We start from the raw sequence: 20,067 nt of genomic DNA on the forward strand, positions 1-20,067 counted from the left end.
AAATGACTCGGTAAGTAAAAAGGGATACAAGCCTATAATACCTGGATATTTTACTGATTGACCCGGTTTACATTTGGAGCAACTGCACTACATGGCAAATTTAAACCAATATGGTAAGTCTTCGTCGTCCTTAGATCGACAAGAATATTTATTAATTTGGTTTAAAGGTTTAAGTTTGTCTTGATTGTCGTGCAATTCGGATGCTCCAAACGCCAACTGTTTTTAAATATGCAGTAATTGTTCTAGTGATACGCAAAACCGATCGTCTGGAGGAGTTTGAATTTGGGTATTAGAGACAAGCTGGTTGAAATGTTGTTACAGCCTCTTCTATTATACTTGTCTAAGGTGTGTATAGCAGTAGGAGGATGCATCACTCATGAGCTATGTGAGCACGATGCGTTGAGAGCTATGGATGGATCGATTGATGGATGGATCTGATACGATATTGCTACAGAGATGGGTCGTGTCATTCGTGCTCAGAGAAAGGGTGCCGGTAGCGTCTTCAAGGCGCACACCGTTGGCCGCAAGGGTGCAGCTCAATTGCGTGTTTTCGACTTTGCCGAACGCCACGGTTACATTCGCGGTCTTGTCAAGGAAATCGTTCACGATCCCGGACGAGGTGCTCCCCTTGCCAAGGTATGTATATGACATTCATTCAGAGTGCATTTTCTGAAGTCAGTGACACTAATCGACATTGGGAACATTTTAGGTTGTCTTCCGTGACCCCTACAAGTAAATACGCCTTTTTTAATTCAACGAAAACGAACAAACAACATTTGCTGATCGAAAACAACGCAATTTTCACTAGGTACAAGCTTCGCACCGAAACCTTCATCGCCACTGAAGGCATGTACACCGGTCAGTTCATTTACTGCGGTAAGAAGGCCTCTTTGAACATTGGCAACGTCTTGCCCTTGTCTTCCATGCCCGAAGGTACCGTCATCTGCAACGTCGAAGAGAAGGTTGGTGACCGCGGTGCTCTCGCCCGTGCCTCCGGTAACTACGCCACCATCATTGGTCACGGTGAAGACGGTCGTACCCGTGTCCGTCTTCCCTCTGGTGCCAAGAAGATCATTCCCTCTACCTCCCGTGCTGCTATCGGTATCGTTGCCGGTGGTGGTCGTATCGACAAGCCCCTCTTGAAGGCTGGTAACGCCTACCACAAGGCTAAAGCTAAGCGCAACAACTGGCCCAAGACTCGCGGTGTTGCCATGAACCCCGTAGACCATCCTCACGGTGGTGGTAACCACCAGCACATTGGTCACGCCTCGACCGTCTCCCGCGTTGCTCCCGCTGGTCAGAAGGTATGCATTTTATTACTGTAACTTGAATTTTTGCACGGCTCGTTTTGTTAATCGCCACACTTTGCATCAAATAGGTCGGTCTTATTGCTGCCCGTCGCACCGGTTTGCTCCGTGGTACCAAGAAGGTCAAGGATCAGTAAATACGAAAATAAAGCTGTTCTTAGCATTTGTCTACGCCCATCGATTCGGAAAGCCTACATGCAATGGACTGGAGGTTGAACAACTAGTAGTAGTAGGGGCTAGTGGAGTTTTTCTTTTCACTTTTTACATAGTGGGAGAGAGACAGAGAGCCTATTTTTATGGTACAGTGATGAAGTCATGAGTGGAGAAAAAAAAAATGGAATAGTGGTGAAGGGTAAAATGCTATGAGGTGGTTGTAGTAGTTGTGGCAGCTCGTTTGGCTTGAGCCTAAAAGTGCTCTACATGAGTTGCCAAACATTGCAGTTATTCAGCACGAAGCCTCTACCTTTCTCTCCTTTGCTTCCTGTTTGGCCATCCGTTCTTGCTCTTTAAGCTCCTCGCGTAACCGTCTTTTCTCTTCCTTTTCCGCTAGTCTTTGTGCTTTCTCTTCCATCTTTTGTCGCTTTTTCTCTGCCCGCTCTGCCTTCTCGGCTAAGATCTCTTCAAGCGGTCGCTTCCGCTTGGTCTTTCTCGATTCGCCTCCAAGTCCTCCTGCACCGAGACCAGTGCTGTTCGGGCTGCTGTCTTTCAGCGGTCTCTTGCGTCCCGTATTCGTCTTGTTCGTTGGTGGGTATTTCGGACGGCTCTTATGCTTGTTAGGAATGTATTCATCCTCGACAAGACCTTTCTCTGTCATCTTGGACTTGATAAACGGTCTTAATAAACCAATAAATTCCGTCTCGGAGGTGACTGGAGTGAAGGGTGGAGGCGGCGGGTAGGCGAGCTTAGGTTCTAACATGCCAAGTTCTCAGTATATCCAGCTCAACTATTTGACGTTGATTCCTTTCATACCATGCACTGAAGATTTCCGTCGTGGTTCTTTAACCTTATTTCCACCAAACCATAACCGTGCGGGAATCTAACAAATATGGTCAGGTAATAGATCAACACATAGAGCTTGATTCACATACAGATAAAGCATCGACATTGTACTCTTGGTCCAAGCCAATGTTCTTGAAGCCAAAGAAATCTTCGCCAAGTTCTTCGCCAAAGGAACCACTATAACAACAATAGTTTAGGTCATTCTTTCTAATGGAATCACAGTACCAACTTACGTTATAAACGATTCCTCATCCTGAATAATACTTTCATCATCTTCGGATTTTTCATTTGGACCCTAATACCCACGCGTTATATGATCAGGTCTGGGATCCTCTAAATAATTTGACTTACCAGAAGCATATCTTGATATGAGTTCTCCAATTTGCGATGAAGCTCATCCAGACGATTACCATATCGCTCTATGTCGTCTCGGATATATGATTCCAATTCTGCGACGTTGTCCACTCCGTTTTCATATAATACATGCATCAAAATTTCCTTTGTTCGAAATATATAAGTAGCAGCTTCGATAAAACGAGCAAAACTGTTTCGTACCTCACTGTTCATTTGCCGACCATAATCGTCCCAGTAAACTCGCAAAGTCTTCCCAATAGTTAGCATATAATCCATAGCTATTTCGGTAAGGACGTTCAATGCATTCTCCTGAGCGCCTTCAAATCCAGCATGTGCGAGTAGCTTTACAAGCGTTCTCTGCAACAATTGCTCTCCTGCCTCTTGGTTTATGATCAATGGCGGTATCTTCTTTGTGTCAGAATCTTCGTTTTGCCACGGAAGGGCCGGAAGGGAGCTGGAGGTGGATAAAGTATCGGGTTCATTAAGCGGTATTGATGAAGCGAGTGTAGAAATCTAAATATCAGCGCGGTTAATGATCCACTTGTACTAAGAGAAGCAGCAAAGATGACTTACAGGTATATTATTACGGACGGCATTGCACTTTGAATACACCAAACGGACCTTTTGAAGTCTCTTCAGATTCTTGTCAATGAGCTTGTTTAAACCATGGTTAGGAAAGCGAACGGATGGATATACGTCCAGCGGCACATCCGTGTACCTAGTCTCAAAATTAGACGCATTGCTTCCCAGCCAATGTCTCGGTGCAAAGCTAACTTACCCGCTAGGTCGCTCTGCTATTGACATGTCGGTGGCCGTAGTGTCAATAGATGCTTTTCGGAGAGTTAGCGCGGATTCGGCTTGAGGTTCATTTGTAACATCTTCAGGTAAATTAGGAATCTCGGGTATTCCGGAGGTAATAACATATTCTGGCAAAAAAAGATCTGTGCGAGCTGAATCTTCTTGGTCTTCTTTGGTTGCTCTTGCCATCTTTCTTGAAAAGAAGACGTCCAGATTTTCATCATCGCTGGAATCAAGCTCGATTGTGTCGTATAAACTGGAGCCACCGCTGTTCCTCTCGGCCCATCTCGAGAATCGATCGTTAGGGTACTTGATCAACTTTTGAACGACTTCTGGTTTGCAATGCTGATGTTCGATGATAGCAAAACGTTCCATATCCAAAGATGATCGTGATATTGCCAGGCGGTCTGCAAAGGGGAATTGATATTGCTTTTCTACTTCGCTCTTTTAAGAAAGAGCACATGAATAATTTTGGTTAATGCAGGTAAAGATGATGGACTTACCGCCATCTTTGCTCGAGTTTTGCGAGTCATATCTCGCCATATTTGCTCCTGAAGTTCTCTCAAATCATTTTCTGTATCTTCGTCGATATCCTTTCCTTCCTCTTCAGTCTCGGTGATGGCTTGATTATCCTTGACTTGTTTTCCACCGTAAGCTTTGTGCGGTGCAACTCCGTTGGGTGTATTAGCACCCGTCTCGTTGTCACTTCCGGTACCAATGTCGTTCCCAGGAGCTGTGCTTGACTCTCGGGTCAGTGATCTTTCTCGCGAACCTCGTGCTGGCTCTGATCCAGCCCTGACATCCGCCAAAATTGGATGCGTATGCTTGCCCGGACCCTATAGAAAATCGTTGGACCGGATCTTCATTTCATACCAAACATAGGTAATCACTCGTACCTTTCTGGAAGCCCTATGATCATGATCTCCATCTTCACTTGCATCGTCGCCAAACTCTTCTGCTTCTATCTCTGCGCGATCCCGGATCGTGATATCAGGCACCCGAGCAAGAAGACGATCTGTTTTCTTCCTCATTGCATGAGCATGCTTGCGGTATTCGCTTGCCTAAAAGCCGGGTCAATCATCCAGAGCACATCTTGTTTCCTTTTGAGCAATACATACTGGATTCGTATTGTAAGTGAGGCAATTATCGTATATGAGATACAAATCATCCGCAAATTCCTTCTTTGATTTATATTGCAAATTCTTCATTTTCTTCGTCACTGTGCCCAGATCCATCGGCTTTTTGATAACTATGCATACAGTTAGTATGGTCAGTTATGTATCGGAAGTTCAAAGGAACTTACCATCAAAATAATCCGGTGCTTCTCGTTTGCTAACTTTGTTGAGGAACGGCGTTGAATGTTCCTACGATTCGCTACTTAGCAACAGATCAGGTATTGCTCGCAGTAATTATACATACAGTAAAGTTCTTCAAATCATTTAGCACCTTCTCACAGGCTTCATATAACTCCTCTTGGCCTATTTTATCGTCGCTTGCCTAGAAAACATGAAATCAGCATTTTCAAATCATTTAGATTAATCTTAAGTATTACCCATTTTGTGCGATGCGGTTTGAAGTCTGACAAGAGATTCCTGATCTCTCGGTCGCTCAAAGTAGTGCGATCTCGATTGGCTGCTATACCTTGCAATAAATACTGAAAGATTTCTTTAGATTGGTGTGCACTGTATCCTTCATTTTCAAAGTACCTTGAGATTGAAGTTTCCATGTGTATTCAGCAATGACAGCTAAGCGATACATTTATGAATTTCCCAGATAGCAGACCAATGCTCCATCCACTTTTCAAGACCCTTACCGAGGACTCATCAGCGTGATCCTTGTCTTCATCGTTTTCCATTTCTTCTTGTGCTTCAAACTCCTTTGATTCTTGTTTAAGTTGCAAGCCTCATTTAAATCCAGTATTCATTACCTCGAGTTTCCTTAATTCCAACATTGCTGCTAGATCATATTCTAAGGTATGATATACATCGTTCAAAGGTACTTTCTGTGCATCGACGTCAGAAATCGCTGTTGACGGCTCGGTTTCTGCATCTGCGTCTAAGCAAATATGGAGGCAAATCAATATCTAGCTGCCCTGACATAGTTTATCCATTACGCACCTGCGTTCTCCTCTTTTATGGGGATGATTGGGCTTGGATGAGGCGACGGTAACGAACGAGCTGTTTCGCATATCTTGTCCCAATCTAACCGTTCGTCGCGACAGCACGGTTTATCCAAATGATACAGGTGTGGTATATATTGTTCGAAGAGCAAGGCGCGTACTCGAGCCGATACAAGCTGTCCAGCTGTATTGTCCGTAATAAAAGCAACCCAACGTCCAAATGATACAGTAGCTGACTCAAATTGTTTTGCTTCAGCCGACGTTAACGAGCGTATGTGTATATTCTTTTCAATGATGTGTTGAGCCAGAGCATACGACAATTGAGGCCATGGAGGCATATCCTTGTGAACCGTTGCCGACATGACTGATTTGAAGAACTCCCGCTCCCGTTTTGCGCTTTGTTGCGGGTGGATCGCTGTATAAAACGTCAAGGAATTCGTTCGTTCTGTGTCGTGAGGGGGGCTGTTGAAGACTTGATTCGCGAATTGCTACTGGATTACTCCTCTGCTTAAGCTGTGAAAGGCAGCCTACAAAAATTGGGACGGAACAGTCGCGATTTGATATTTCGTCTCCTCCACCAAATGAGCATGGACTATCCATCATCGTAGCCACTTTTTCTTTTTTTCTGCTAAGAACTCCCTATGGATTATCAGTATTTCTTATGGCGGTACTGGCGTTGCATTCCTTAAACTGTCAGCACTCTGCTGTAGTTCTATGGGCTTGAGCTACGGATGCGCTTGCTAGAAGACGGAACAGCAGAACTCTGAATGTCTATATTTAAATACCAAATTTAATGCAAACAATGAAGAATGCATATATTCTGTATAATGAAATCAAGCTCGGATTTGCTTCAAAGCTCTTCAGGTACACCTGTAAACCGGGAATATGAGCATTTCATTTATTGCTTGTTTTCTTCTAATTAGAATAACGATTAAATGGACTCTGCATGGCTACGGATAGCTCAGCAAACACTGGAGGAATGGCACGACTCTACAAAACCGTATTTTCCAGCTGTGAGCCGATGGTTGATCACGTCGACATTCTACGAAGATGCATTTCGTATCTTGTTGCAATGGTCTGAACAGCAATCATACCTAGAAAGCCATAGTCATCTGCCATCTATAGTCGTGTCGTTTTATCTGCTCACCAGCATCTTGGCAAGTATTTGAGACAACCATTTTTGCTTCGATTTGCGCGTTTGACTCACACTGCATTGTTGCTATATAAAAGTGTATGCAAGTGTGCTCCACGTTGATTATTGCCCAGCGGTTTGTCCCAATATCAGTCGTTATACTTACTGCTGTCCTGCTATCTCAAACAGTGTTGTACGGATTGATCTTTGATATGGTACAGAGTGCGAATCCTTCAAAATTTCTCAGCTGTATGATTAATAATGCTGTTCTTTGCAGGTCTTCTTCTTACGGACTATTTCCATGTCTGGTGCTCTTTTGCTATGTCTCTCCGAAAGCTTACTGAAAAATGAAGCAAGCAGCAAATCAATGTTTGGGTTGCCTCAACTATCAGAGTCCGAAACGCATCAATATCTCCAGTTCATCGGCCGTGTTCTGATAGTGATCCTCTTCGTCTCCTTTATTTTCAACGGAGAATGGGGAGCGCTCCGAGTCATTCTGTCTTTTGCTGGATTGACTGCCTGCACGACGGTCGTCTTGGGATTCCAAACTCGCTTATCGGCCATGTTTTTATTCTTTCTTCTCTGCCTGCTTAATATACTCGCGAATAATTGGTGGTGGTCAGCCAAGTATTCGAGCTCTCAGCAACACGATTTGGCAAAGTACGACTTTTTCCAGACCTTGAGCGTCGTCGGGGGATTATTACTGCTAGCATCGATTGGACCTGGGAAACTTAGTTATGACGAACGGAAAAAAGACGAGTAGATCTTGTAAATTATAAATGTAGATAACATATACCAGCTATTGAAAATGTGATGGATTCGGAGACAATGAAAGGGATCAACTTTTTGGATTGATAGATGAACTGGAGAAGCTGATATGAAATAATCAAGTATAGGTCCCATTAAAAACACAATTTGGTCTGCTAGAGAAGACGTGATATCAAATGAATACATACTAAGAAAGCCTTTGCTGATAGTAACATGTTTCAGTGAATGACATCGGAAAATGTTGCATCCAAGGAGAAACAACGAGGTGTCCTTTATGTGTTAGTCTATGTTGAACTGGTCTGAAACGAGGAAATTGAACTTTAGTGTCAATATTCGTAGATAACCAAAACATTGAGTTGCTTGTTACTTAAAACGACCAGACGCCTGAATAGAAAAAGGAAATTTACAGTTCTGAGCTGAATATGGAACACGAAAGATCATACGCGATTGCGCGCGTCCCCGCTGAGCATCCCTTTGCTTTTTCGACCTGAGCAATGAAGTTTGGGCGAGGGCAAAAGGATTCGACCAGCATTAGTTTATTTCAAAACATAGTCTATGCATTCCACGAGTCGCTGGAGCCAGCTAAGCGAACTAAGGTGCACCGTGCAGCTTAAGATCTCTAAGGTTCCCCAACTCTTCCTCCAGATCTATTAACGATCGTCCCAGCTAGCAATTCTTCTCGAAAAGAACGGTGCAGTTGCCGGCCAGGTAGACGATAGCGAAACAAATCGTGGTCAAATACCTAGAGCAACACATGTTATTGCAGAACGAGCTTTGCAGGAAGAATCTGACGCCGAATCTACCGAAGTGACATCGCAGTATCTAGTAACTGTAAGCCATCCATCACGCTGCTGCTATGTCTTCTATTATACTGATAGCTTTTCAATGTAGCCAAAGTGGGTACTGGGGGCTGTCAATAATGGTCATGTCCACCAGTATGTATCCACCACATTGTTTCGAGGATTTGACATTCCTTTTTAATTGGAAATGTCCTAGTCCAAAATACTACTCTCCCGATCCGAGTAAGCTATTCTCCGGGATGGTAGTATCGTTCGATCTGGTATGTGCCTTAACATCGCACACCTTTGTGATATATCGCATCGGCGTACTAACCGTCGTGAAAATAGGTAGCAGAAGAAACTTGCAGTCTGGTCTCAGATTATGTGCATCAATATGGCGGGCAAATACGATCTACATTTGACGACGATGTCACCCATATTGTTACGTCTGAACCACGAGATGTAAGTTTGAGAATATTCGGTTCAATTAGGAGCATATGAGATTCATGCATAATGTAGCATATCTGTCGGAAGGCTGCCGGGAAGGATATCAAGATCGTCTCGCCTGAATGGTTTGTTACATGTGTCAAGTTAAAGCGCCTTGTGGATCAGGTGTGTGTGATGGAGTATCAGCTTTGGGATCAAGCCTTTGACGGTTATTTGCATAGGGTAATTATCTTTTTCCTACCACCTCTTCCAAAAGTTCATCGGATACAGCGAACCGACTGCCCCAGTCAGATGCTTCCAATTCGAAAAACTCGTTGAATAATTTGATATACCCATATCCTACCAAAACTCTGAATGGCATACCTGAGCCTAGCAGGCATTTCCTTGCAGGCTACTGTTTTTATTTTGGTCCGGATATCGAGATCTCAGATGAAGCGTCGATATCTAGATTGAAAGAGCTTGTGGTCAAGGCTGGTGCTACAGTAGAAGAATCATATTGCAACGAGGTCAACGTGGTAATAGTCAAGTATCGATCATCGAATTTCTACATTCGAGCATGTCGAGAAGGGAAGATAGTTGCGACAGTGTGGTGGGTCACAAATACTCTGCAGCGAAGACGTTTTGTGCCGCCTACGCAGACACTACTAGACTATCCTACGCCTCGCGGTGGGATACCAGGCATGAGCGATATGGTGTGTATCTTTTGGTCATTTATTGTATATATTCTAACTTGATTTCGCGTAGCGTATTACTACGTCGGGATATAGAGCCATCGAGCGGGAGCACATCCAACGGATAGCTATGCATTGTGGTGTATCAGTATCCCCGAAATTGACCAAGCAAACCACATATCTTATCAGTGCAACGTAATCTTTGCCATTTGATTAGCATCGAGATATAGCTACTAACTGCTAGCCACTCTACAGTTGCACGTCGCCGAAATATGTACAAGCGAAAAAGTGGAATATTCCTGTCGTCAACCACCTATGGCTAGAAGAATGCTATCAGAAATGGGAGAACAGACCGATATCGGTTGAATGTTACGTACATCAACCTGGAGAAACAATCTTGCGTGATCTTGTTGGCAAAACGGCTATAGATCCAGCAGTGACAGAAAAATGGTACAAAGATCAGGGCCATCAGCCAATGGAAATCCCTCGAAGATGTCTGGAATTTCTCCAGCAAATTAATGCCAGCGGTGTTGACAGCAACTCACTGTGGGGCACACCATCTGGCCTTTTGAAATCTACGAAAAAACCCGAGACATATGTCTGGAGGGCTCGGAAAGCGGCTTTGAATGCGAAGAATGCATTGCAACAAGTTATTGTCCCGGATATGAATGCTTACCAAAAGGAACGTAAGACGCTATGTAGACAGCGATCAGACGACGATCACATCCACAGAGAGATCAAACGTCGAAAACTACCACGCCGATAAGGAATAAGCATCTGTTATTACAATATATAAACCTTGTACATAGCATAATTCCTATGACTTGCTTTGCTGAATATAAGCATGCGCCGTGAAAAAGATGGTAAATTGATTTGTAAAAACTGATGCAAACGGCCGACGTCAAGCAGAAATAATGAATGGCGTTTAGTTTTTATGGTAGCGCATGTCTTGCCGTCGACAGCGCTGCAACCATCTGCTTCAGTGCAGCTCAACTTTAATTACACTGTTAGTGCAGAGCATAAAGTTTACGCTGTGCATTCATTGTGTGATCAAAAAAGAGCTGCCATCTCCAAACATCTCCCAATTTTTTGGCGGCGCTCCAGAAGAAAAAGTGCAAAAGCTTGTCCCTTTTCTTTTTCCTCCCCTCTCTCTTTACATGAACAATTACCTTTCAATGGACAGAGCCTCGGAAGCTGCAGCTCGGGATTTAGCTGAAGTGCGGAAACTCATTGAGGGTATGAGTGCATTCGTCGGGAATCAGGCAATGCAACAACAACAACAACAGCAGCAGCAGCAGCAACAACAACAACAACACATTCCTACCTCTCAGCAACAATCCTCGCAAAACAATCGACAGTCTTCTCCACAATACCCTACCTCTTCACCAGCAACTATAAGCAGCCAGTCTCAACCAGCGCACGCCGCAGGTTCACCGTTGGCCCAAGATCCAAATGCAGCTGCGTTTATTGCGGCAGCAGCAGCAGCGGCAGCTGCAGGTCAATCACCAGCCGGGAACGCGTCTATTAATGACGCTCAATTGTATAGGTAGGCGATGGGAAATGTAATATTACCAAAATAACCTTGCATCATCTTTGATACGATGTGCACCAGCAATCCTCAACAAGTGGCCAACGGTGTCGTCGTGCAGGTCAACCATTTAATGTATAATCGCGTTCTATATTTCCAATTAACCCGTAAGTCAATCTATTGAGATGTTCGTAGGTCAAGTGTTGTGTACTGAATTGGTCTAGCGGATGCGACTATCGAGCCATTGATTACCGGATTGCGGCTTTCTTTCAACGACGACTCAATCTCTGGAATGGTTCTCCAGTATAGAGGATTTGATGGCCTGTGGAAATGCTTACTAAACCGTACGTACCCCTTTTTGCCTTATTTTCGGACGGGCATGCTGACGAAATTCTGATCGTAGGTGACGACTCTCTGAGGCGTATATTGAAACAAGGTTTGAAGAGTCAAACAGTGCTCCAAATGCGAGTACCTCGGGAACAGGACTTGCTGAGTGTAAGTCCAGGTTGAAGAACACTGGGAGGAGGTTCGCTGCTAACTCCGTCTAGTCTGGATACACCGATCGACGTTTGCTTGCACTAACCAAGCCTGGCGCATAGCTTGAAATCTGTGCTTGCTGCTGATCGAGCGTGCTACTAATTTGCTTCCAGAAAACATTCTAGTTTACCCTTCATCCAATCTCCATTACCGTTTCCTTTTGAATACTGTATTTTTCTCTCATTTCTTTATGCTTCTTAACGATCTTTGATGCATTCCCTGAAACAATGGATTCATGTTGGTATGTCTCTCGGAGAATGATCGCGGGCCATCCTCTTGAGTAAACATTGCAAAGGAAAAGTAGTGCAACAATTTTGTGATTCCATCAAAATGCATAAAAATTCTATTCCCTCTTTATGTCGATAAACTGAATCGATGAGTATTTTGTTTGTTTCATTGCACAGTACATATGTTTGCAGTTAGATCTGCTTTGACATGTCCGAGGGGTCAGCAAGCTTTGCGGGGTTGCGACCAATTGCGGATGACTTATGGAATTGTTCCCAATACGCGCCAATGACATTGGATAGTCAGACTGTTGCATGTGATAGCGAGATTGTGGAGAAAAAAGGCACTCGGGACAGCGAGCTGATACTCTTTCTTTTGCTCCTGCTCCTCTTTCTGTAAACATGCTTCGCTCTGCTGCTCGTTCCTTGCTGTCCGCACGCGCCCTTCCCGCTAGAAGGTAACTGCCCTGGACATTAGTTTTCGACACCCAATAACCTTTTAACACTGTTGCTTTCAAGGACTTTCACTCACAGCACCGTTGTACGCAATGCTGTGCCGACTTCGTTGCGCACATTCACGGACGAGGAACTCATGTTGAAGGAATCAGGTACAAGGCCGTAAGCGACGAGTTTATTTCGAGAATAATTTGACTCAAGCTACTGTTTTCCAGTGGCACGTTTCGCCCAGGAGGTTGTCAAGCCCAAGGTCGCCGAGATGGACGAAAAGGAATATATGGATAAGTCTATCCTCAACGGCTTGTTCGAGCAGGGTGTAGGCCACCAAAAAGATAGATATCGTGGAGAAAGGAGATGTAACTGAGATATATTCTTTCTTTTTCCTAGCTAATGGGTGTCGAAACAGAAGCCGAATACAGCGGTGCCGAATGCTCTTTCACTTCGGCCATCATTGTTATCGAGGGTATGACTTTATACGCTTGAATCAAACAATCTTGTCTAATTGTTTCATCCAGAGCTTGCCAAGGTCGATCCTTCTGTCAGTGTACTTTGCGACGTTCAGGTACCTACAGAATACATAAATGCGATGCTGAGAAATTTGGACTGAATTTAAAGTGCTACGTTAGAACACACTGGTTGGTACCCTTGTTCGCAAGTACGGTAACAAAGACATCAAGAGCCGCTACCTTCCCAAACTCGCCACCGAAAGCGTGGGAAGCTTCTGCTTGTCTGAAGCTGGATCCGGTTCCGATGCATTTGCTCTCCAGACTCGTGCAGTTGACAACGGTGATCATTACTTGATCAACGGCAGCAAGATGTGGATCACCAACTCGGGTGAAGCTGATATCTTCTTGGTCTTTGCAAACCTGTAAGTATGGACAGTCAAGATTATCTCGAGAGTGCATTTTTTCTCTAAATACACATGGCACAGCGATCCTTCCAAGGGCTACAAAGGCATCACTTGCTTTGTCGTTGAAAAGGATATGGGTGTCCAGATTGCAAAGAAGGAAAGCAAGGTTTGTTAAAAGGAAGCCATTGATTCACATTTGACACCAGCTTACAAGCGGTTTCTAGCTCGGTATACGCGCATCATCCACCTGCGTTCTCAACTTTGACGATGTGAAAGTGCCTAAAGAGAACGTCTTGGGCGAGATCGGCAAGGGCTACAAGTACGCTATCGAAATTCTGAACGAAGGCCGTATCGGTATTGCCGCCCAGATGATCGGTCTTGCTCAGGGTGCTTACGACATTGCACTCCCCTACCTCTTCCAACGCAAGCAGTTCAATTCATTCATCGGTGACTTCCAGGGCATGCAACATCAGTATGCTCAGAGTAAGTGTTCGTATCAAATCTATCATTGAACACTTTATAACTATCATGTCCACTGCTAGTTGCTGTCGAAATCGAAGCTGCTCGTCTTTTGACTTACAACGCTGCCCGTCTCAAGGAAGAAGGCCGCAACTTCATCCAGGAAGCTGCCATGGCAAAACTGTATGCTTCTCAAGTTGCCGAAAAGGCTGCCAGCAAGGCCATTGAATGGTGCGGTGGTGTCGGCTTCACCCGTGAATTGGGTGTCGAAAAGTTCTACCGTGACGCAAAGATTGGTTCTATCTATGAAGGCACCAGCAACATCCAGTTGCAGACTATTGCTAAGCTCCTTTCTGCCCAGTACAAATAATTTCCATGTAAATATATATATCTTGTCCTTAGAGAGAAAAACAACCCTGCAATGAATACAGTACGCTGTAAATTTCATGCACTTCCTCCGCTATCTTCAAGTCTCTGTCACCGCTAAGCTCGGCTCGCGCTTCATTCAGTGAACACAAGAGCGGGGCGGCGGACTTCAGTGACGTGTTGGAAGACAAGAAGGCGGGCTTGCAGGTTGCTCAAACTCACCTTGGCTTTGTTGTCTTTCTAAGGGAAACCTCAAGTAAGCAACTCTATCTTGTTTGTTTACAAAAGAGTATTAACACCGGCACCTCGATTTCCCCTACACTCTCTACCCTCTTGCTCATTACTGTGCAACGCGTCATCATCAACTTTATTGTCATACTCTTGCCACTTGTCTCCGCCGTACCTGCAGAGCAGCAAGCTGACAATGAGTGAACCGCTACCAATTAAGTTCCAAGAGCATGCACAGGTATGTTTAGCTCGTGTTGCCTTCCTGTTATTGAACCTTGGGCTCTGGAGTATTCACCGAATGCAATGACAGTTGCAAGCTCTTGGCGTCAATGCTGCCAGCATTGGCTTCAACACGTTGACGATGGAATCAGACCGCTTTATTTGCGTCCGCGAGCAAGCCAACAATGCAAACGAAGTGGTTATTGTTGACTTGCAACACGACAATGAAATGATGCGTCGTCCCATCAGCGCTGACTCTGTTATTATGCATCCCACCAGCAAGGTCATGGCGTTGAAAGGTATATATACACGCTGCTTTTATTGAAAACACAAACAATAGCTTAAATATTCTGGTTATTGTTAGCACAACGCCAGCTGCAAGTATTCAACCTTGAGTTGAAGACAAAGCTAAAGTCGCACACCATGAACGAGAACGTCGAGTTTTGGAAATGGGTCGACGTAAAGACAATCGGTCTTGTTACAGAACGATCTGTATATCACTGGTCTATTGAAGGCGATTCAGCTCCTGTGAAGGTGTTTGATCGTCATTCGAGTTTGGAAGGATGCCAAATTATCAACTATCGAGCTTCTTCCGACGAAATGTGGTTCGTCCTTGTGGGTATTTCGGCGCAAAACGGTCGCGTAGTCGGCTCTATGCAATTGTATTCGAAAGCCAGAGGTGTCAGCCAGCCGATCGAAGGTCACGCAGCAGCGTTTGCTGAACTTAAGTTGGAGGACGGCGTCAGCCCCACCAAGCTATTCACATTTGCTGTCCGCTCAGCGACGGGCGCAGCCAAGGTAAAAATGTGTCTCTGATTTTTTGGGAGACAGCTGAATTTCCAAATTAAAAAAAAAATATTGCATTAGCTTCAAGTTATTGAAGTTGACCATCAAGAAGGCAACCCACCCTTCCAAAAGAAGGCAGTCGAGATCTTTTTCCCTCCCGAAGCAGCTAGTGATTTCCCGGTAGCTATGCAGATCAGCAAAAGATTTGGCATCATTTACATGGTCACCAAGATGGGCTTCATCCATCTTTACGACTTGGAAACAGCAACTTGCATCTACATGAACCGTATCAGTAGCGAAACTATTTTCGTCACTGCCGAACATGAAGCAACAGCCGGTATCATCGGTGTCAACAAGAAGGGTCAGGTCTTGTCTGTATCTTTGGAGGAAAATACGATTATTCCATATATTATCAACACCTTGAATAACACCGAGCTTGCACTTAAGCTCGCATCTCGCGGTGGCCTGCCCGGTGCTGACGACTTGTATATCCAACGCTTCAATCAGTTGTTCTCTTCCGGCGCCTATTCCGAGGCTGCCAAGGTTGCTGCAAACTCTCCAAGGGTAAGTATAGCACACAGGCTGTAAAACAGGATACAATGTTCTGATAACATGGTGACAGGGTATCCTGCGAACAGTCCAGACGATCGACCGCTTCCGCAACATTCCCGCCACGCCGAATCAGATGTCACCTATCCTGCAGTACTTTGGTATCTTGTTAGAGAAAGGCGGTCTTAACAAGCACGAGTCTTTGGAACTCGCAAAACCAATTTTGACTCAAAACAGAAAGCCACTGCTGGAGAAATGGCTCAAGGAAGATAAGCTGGAATGCAGCGAAGAGCTCGGCGACCTTGTGAAGCAGTATGACACTGTATTGGCTACATCTGTTTACTTGCGCGCAAATGTTCCAAACAAGGTAACTAGGAATTGTCTAGTAATAAGGGGCCATTGTTTGTGACAGAAACTTATTCTGTTTGAATTCTTTTTCCAGGTTGTCCTTTGTTTTGCAGAAAACCGTCAATACGACAAGATCGTGGCGTACACAAAGACTGTTGGATTCACTCCTGACTATGTCTCTTTGCTCTATAACATTGCGCGCACTGACCCTGACAAGGCCTCAGATTTCGCTGCTAGTCTCGTGAACGATGAAAATGGACCACTCATTGAACCTGAAAAGGTAATCAAGTCAAAGATTTATGTCCTTTAAAAATCTGTAGCTTTAACCAGTGTTCTTCCAAAAGGTAGTCGATGTATTTGCTTCTCAAAACATGGTTCAGCAAGCAACTTCCTTCTCTCTCGATTATTTGAAAGCCAACCGTCCTGAGGATGCCAACCTTCAAACTCGTGTCCTTGAAATGAACCTCATTCATGCGCCTCAAGTAGCTGACGCTATCCTCACTAGCGGCATGCTTACTCATTACGACCGCGTTGTTATCGGAAATCTGTGCGAGAAAGCTGGTCTTTATGACAGAGCTCTGGAACATTACACTGATATTCATGACATCAAACGCATTATTCCCTACACCCATGCTTTGAAGGCAGATTGGTTGGTCGAATACTTTGGCAGGCTTTCGGTGGACCAGACATTGGAGTGTTTGAAGGAAATGCTCTCGCAAAATCTGCGCCAGAACTTGCAGGTTGTTGTGCAAATCGCCATCAAATATTCTGAGCAGTTGCAGCCTCACAACCTCATTGACTTGTTTGAATCATACAAGAGCAACGAAGGTAAGCACATGCTTTGGCCGGTACAATCCTGGAAGTATAATTCTTACATACTCCTAGGTCTCTACTACTACCTTGGTTCCATTGTAAATGTTAGCCAGGATCCGCTTGTCCACTTCAAGTATATCCAGGCTGCTTGCCGTACTGGAAACATCCGTGAAGTTGAACGTATCTGTCGTGAAAGCAATTACTACGATGCCGAGAAAGTCAAGAATTTCTTGAAGGTGCGTCGCAAAATATACTTATCAGATTGGGGATTAGGTTCTCATTTCTATCATAGGAAGCACGTCTTAGCGACCAGTTGCCTCTGATCATTGTATGCGACCGCTTCAACTTTGTACACGATCTCGTCCTCTACCTTTATCACAACAATCTCCAGAACTTTATCGAGACCTATGTTCAGCGAGTCAACCCAGCTCGCACTCCCGAAGTTGTTGGCGGTCTCTTGGATGTTGGTTGCGATGAAGATGTCATTAAGAACTTGCTGTTGTCGGTTCAAGGCGACGTGCCTGTTGACAAGCTATGTCAAGAAGTAGAGCAACGCAACCGCTTAAAGTTGTTGCTTCCTTGGCTTAACATGATGGTCACCAACGGCTCAACGGATCCAGAAGTTTACAATGCCTTGGCCAAGATTTACATTGATACAAACAACAACCCTGAGCCATTCCTCAAGGAGAACGAGGTAAGCATGCAAACCTCTATTTGAAAGAGTCGGGAATTGACTAACGGTATCTTTTTATAGTACTACAATCCCCAAGTTATTGGCAAATACTGCGAGAAGCGTGATCCCTACCTTGCTTTTATCTGTTACCAAAAGGGTCAATGTGATTATGAATTGATCCATATCACCAACGAGAACTCAATGTTCAAGCACCAAGCACGATACCTTGTCCGTCGCCGCGATCAAACCTTGTGGGCATATGTACTCCAGGAAAACAATGAGCATCGACGCGAGCTGATCGATCAGGTTAGCAAGAAAATATGCAACAAGTCTATACATCAGAGCCCATTCTGACATATGACACTGTATAACTTTTAGATCACAGCCACTGCACTTCCCGAGTGTCAAGATCCAGAGGATGTCTCGGCTACCGTCAAGGCTTTCATGACCGCAAACTTGCCCAATGAGCTTATCGAACTCTTGGAGAAGATCGTCTTGGAGAACAGTGCATTCAGCGATAACAAGACTCTGCAAAACTTGCTTATTTTCACTGCTGTCAAGGTATGTTGTGTCGATAATGCTTGCTTACAGTGTATATCTAAACATGCTGTTTGTAGGCGGACCCCTCCAGAGTTATGGACTATATTGGTCGTCTGGATAACTTTGATGCTGCCGATGTCGCTGACGTCTGTATTGGCGAGAACCTTTACGAAGAAGCGTTTGCTATCTACAAGAAGCACAATGTCAACGCCAGTGCCATGGATGTCCTTATCGACAAGATCAATGATCTTGACCGTGCCAACGAGTTTGCAGAGCGTTGCGATCAACCCGAAGTTTGGAGCCGTCTTGCAAAGGCCCAACTTGATAACATGCGAGTTAAGGAAGCCATTGATTCTTACATCCGTGCAAACGATACCTCCAACTACATGGAAGTTACTCGCCACGCCGAAATGAGCGACAAGTACGAGGATCTCGTGCGCTTCTTGCAACTCGCTCGCAAGCATTCTCGTGAACCATACATTGAAACCGAGTTGCTCTTCGCTTTTGCAAAGACTGACCGTCTTGCGGATTTGGAGGACTTTATCAGTGCTCCAAACATTGCGAATGTTCAACAGGTCGGCGACCGCTGCTACCAAGCACATATGTTTGAAGCAGCCAAGATCCTCTTTAGCAGCATATCGAATCATGGAAGTCTTGCAACGACCTTGATCCAACTCAAGGATTATCAAGGCGCCGTGGACTGCGCACGCAAGGCTAACAGCACCAAGGTGTGGAAAGAAGTCAATGCGGAATGTATCCGTCAACGCGAGTTCCGTCTTGCACAGATTTGTGGTCTTCACATTATTGTCCACGCTGAAGAACTGGAAGAGCTTGTGCGTGTATACGAGAGCAACGGCTTCTTTGAGGAATTGATCCGACTGTTGGAGGCTGGTCTCGGTTTGGAACGAGCACACATGGGCATGTTCACTGAGCTTTCTGTCTTGTATGCCAAGTATGCCCCGGAGAAGATGATGGAGCACCTCAAGCTGTTTGTCTCCCGCATCAACATCCCCAAGGTTATCAAGGCCTGCACAGATGCTCACTTGTGGAGAGAACTGGTGTTTTTGTATGTCCACTACGACGAATTCGACAATGCAGTGACAGCAATGATGGATCATGCAGCCGATTCATGGGAGCACTCTGCTTTCAAGGAAATCATCGTCAAGGTTTCCAACGTCGAATTGTACTACAAGGCTTTGCGCTTCTATCTGAACGAGGAGCCCAACCTGCTCAATGATCTCCTGTCGGTCATGGTTCCACGTATCAACCACACGCGCGTTGTGCAGCTGTTTGAGAAATCTGACAACATCCCCTTGATCAAGCCATATTTGGTCTCTGTGCAAGAAACCAACAACAAGGCTGTCAACAGCGCACTGAACGAACTTTACATTGAAGAAGAAGACCACCAAGCTCTACGCGACTCCATCGATCACCACGACAATATTGACACATTAGACCTTGCCCAGCGACTAGAAAAGCATGAACTACTCGAGTTCCGCCGCATTGCAGCACACTTGTACAAGAAGAACCGCCGATGGCGACAATCGATTGCTTTATCTAAGCAGGATCGTCTTTTCAAGGATGCTATGGAAACTGCAGCGGAATCCAAGGATCGCGATGTGGCAGAGGAGTTGTTACACTACTTTATTGAAGTTGGCAAGCGCGAATGCTTTGCTGCTATGTTGTATGTGTGCTATGACTTGATGCGACCGGACGTTGTCATGGAGTTGGCCTGGCGCCACGGTCTCAATGATTTTGCTATGCCATACATGGTCAACATAATGAAGGAGCAATTCTCCAAGGTATGGATATAAAGTATATGCGCAAACATCAAAGTGGCAATTTGCTAATCAAATTTATCGTATAGATCGAAGTACTCGACAAGGATGTTGCAGATCTCAAGGAAAAAGTCGCTAAACAGCAAGAAAATGCAGAAAATGGAGCAGCCGCTGCACCGCCGCTCGGTGCAATGGGCAACCCGCTTATGCTCACTGCAGGCCCCACCACCGCCAATATGCTTCCTCCACAACAACAATCCCCAATGATGACCGGTGCCACCTTTAACAGTATGCCTCCTCAGGGCGGATCACAATTTAACAACTTTTAAAAAGAAAAAG

General features: G+C 44.9%; 7 protein-coding genes across 7 annotated transcripts; 6 read left to right on the forward strand and 1 right to left on the reverse strand.

Annotated features, from left to right (window-relative positions):
• Positions 1-456: 456 nt before the first annotated feature.
• VTP01DRAFT_7190 (60S ribosomal protein uL2) lies at positions 457-1,444 on the forward strand (the record flags this gene model as incomplete). The annotated part of the gene is made up of 4 exons (XM_069386175.1): positions 457-636; positions 710-732; positions 809-1,304; positions 1,379-1,444. The coding sequence occupies 4 exons, from the start codon at positions 457-459 to the stop codon at positions 1,442-1,444; spliced, it is 765 nt and encodes a 254-aa protein (XP_069234477.1).
• A 223-nt stretch (positions 1,445-1,667) lies between these two features.
• VTP01DRAFT_7191 (uncharacterized protein) lies at positions 1,668-5,939 on the reverse strand (the record flags this gene model as incomplete). The annotated part of the gene is made up of 19 exons (XM_069386176.1): positions 1,668-1,712; positions 1,771-2,216; positions 2,277-2,343; positions 2,396-2,483; positions 2,540-2,601; positions 2,658-2,804; positions 2,862-3,173; positions 3,234-3,378; positions 3,439-3,902; positions 3,962-4,294; positions 4,355-4,519; positions 4,577-4,707; positions 4,762-4,822; positions 4,878-4,955; positions 5,011-5,112; positions 5,165-5,203; positions 5,272-5,334; positions 5,386-5,513; positions 5,576-5,939. 19 exons carry the CDS (start codon positions 5,937-5,939, stop codon positions 1,668-1,670), a joined length of 3,240 nt encoding a protein of 1,079 aa, XP_069234478.1.
• Positions 5,940-6,512: 573 nt separating this feature from the next.
• Positions 6,513-7,472, forward strand: VTP01DRAFT_7192 (uncharacterized protein; the record flags this gene model as incomplete). The annotated part of the gene is made up of 3 exons (XM_069386177.1): positions 6,513-6,734; positions 6,808-6,924; positions 6,987-7,472. 3 exons carry the CDS (start codon positions 6,513-6,515, stop codon positions 7,470-7,472), a joined length of 825 nt encoding a protein of 274 aa, XP_069234479.1.
• Positions 7,473-7,971: 499 nt separating this feature from the next.
• Positions 7,972-10,140, forward strand: VTP01DRAFT_7193 (uncharacterized protein; the record flags this gene model as incomplete). Its single annotated transcript, XM_069386178.1, has 9 exons — positions 7,972-8,073; positions 8,144-8,308; positions 8,369-8,412; positions 8,474-8,537; positions 8,605-8,718; positions 8,776-8,868; positions 8,925-9,395; positions 9,448-9,569; positions 9,630-10,140. 9 exons carry the CDS (start codon positions 7,972-7,974, stop codon positions 10,138-10,140), a joined length of 1,686 nt encoding a protein of 561 aa, XP_069234480.1.
• Positions 10,141-10,549: 409 nt separating this feature from the next.
• VTP01DRAFT_7194 (uncharacterized protein) lies at positions 10,550-11,501 on the forward strand (the record flags this gene model as incomplete). Its single annotated transcript, XM_069386179.1, has 5 exons — positions 10,550-10,920; positions 10,987-11,069; positions 11,127-11,246; positions 11,306-11,397; positions 11,451-11,501. 5 exons carry the CDS (start codon positions 10,550-10,552, stop codon positions 11,499-11,501), a joined length of 717 nt encoding a protein of 238 aa, XP_069234481.1.
• Positions 11,502-12,065: 564 nt separating this feature from the next.
• On the forward strand, positions 12,066-13,798 carry VTP01DRAFT_7195 (uncharacterized protein; the record flags this gene model as incomplete). Its single annotated transcript, XM_069386180.1, has 9 exons — positions 12,066-12,121; positions 12,183-12,271; positions 12,335-12,435; positions 12,507-12,582; positions 12,635-12,681; positions 12,746-12,987; positions 13,051-13,135; positions 13,194-13,452; positions 13,512-13,798. The coding sequence occupies 9 exons, from the start codon at positions 12,066-12,068 to the stop codon at positions 13,796-13,798; spliced, it is 1,242 nt and encodes a 413-aa protein (XP_069234482.1).
• Positions 13,799-14,218: 420 nt separating this feature from the next.
• On the forward strand, positions 14,219-20,057 carry VTP01DRAFT_7196 (uncharacterized protein; the record flags this gene model as incomplete). Its single annotated transcript, XM_069386181.1, has 13 exons — positions 14,219-14,260; positions 14,333-14,540; positions 14,606-15,039; positions 15,109-15,591; positions 15,650-15,943; positions 16,019-16,204; positions 16,269-16,752; positions 16,810-16,973; positions 17,030-17,431; positions 17,492-17,716; positions 17,789-17,971; positions 18,028-19,752; positions 19,818-20,057. The coding sequence occupies 13 exons, from the start codon at positions 14,219-14,221 to the stop codon at positions 20,055-20,057; spliced, it is 5,070 nt and encodes a 1,689-aa protein (XP_069234483.1).
• Positions 20,058-20,067: the final 10 nt, after the last annotated feature.

The sequence above is a fragment of the Rhizomucor pusillus genome (assembly GCF_041956525.1).
Source record: "Rhizomucor pusillus strain CBS 183.67 unplaced genomic scaffold VTP01scaffold_32, whole genome shotgun sequence".
Classification (NCBI taxonomy): domain Eukaryota; kingdom Fungi; phylum Mucoromycota; class Mucoromycetes; order Mucorales; family Lichtheimiaceae; genus Rhizomucor; species Rhizomucor pusillus.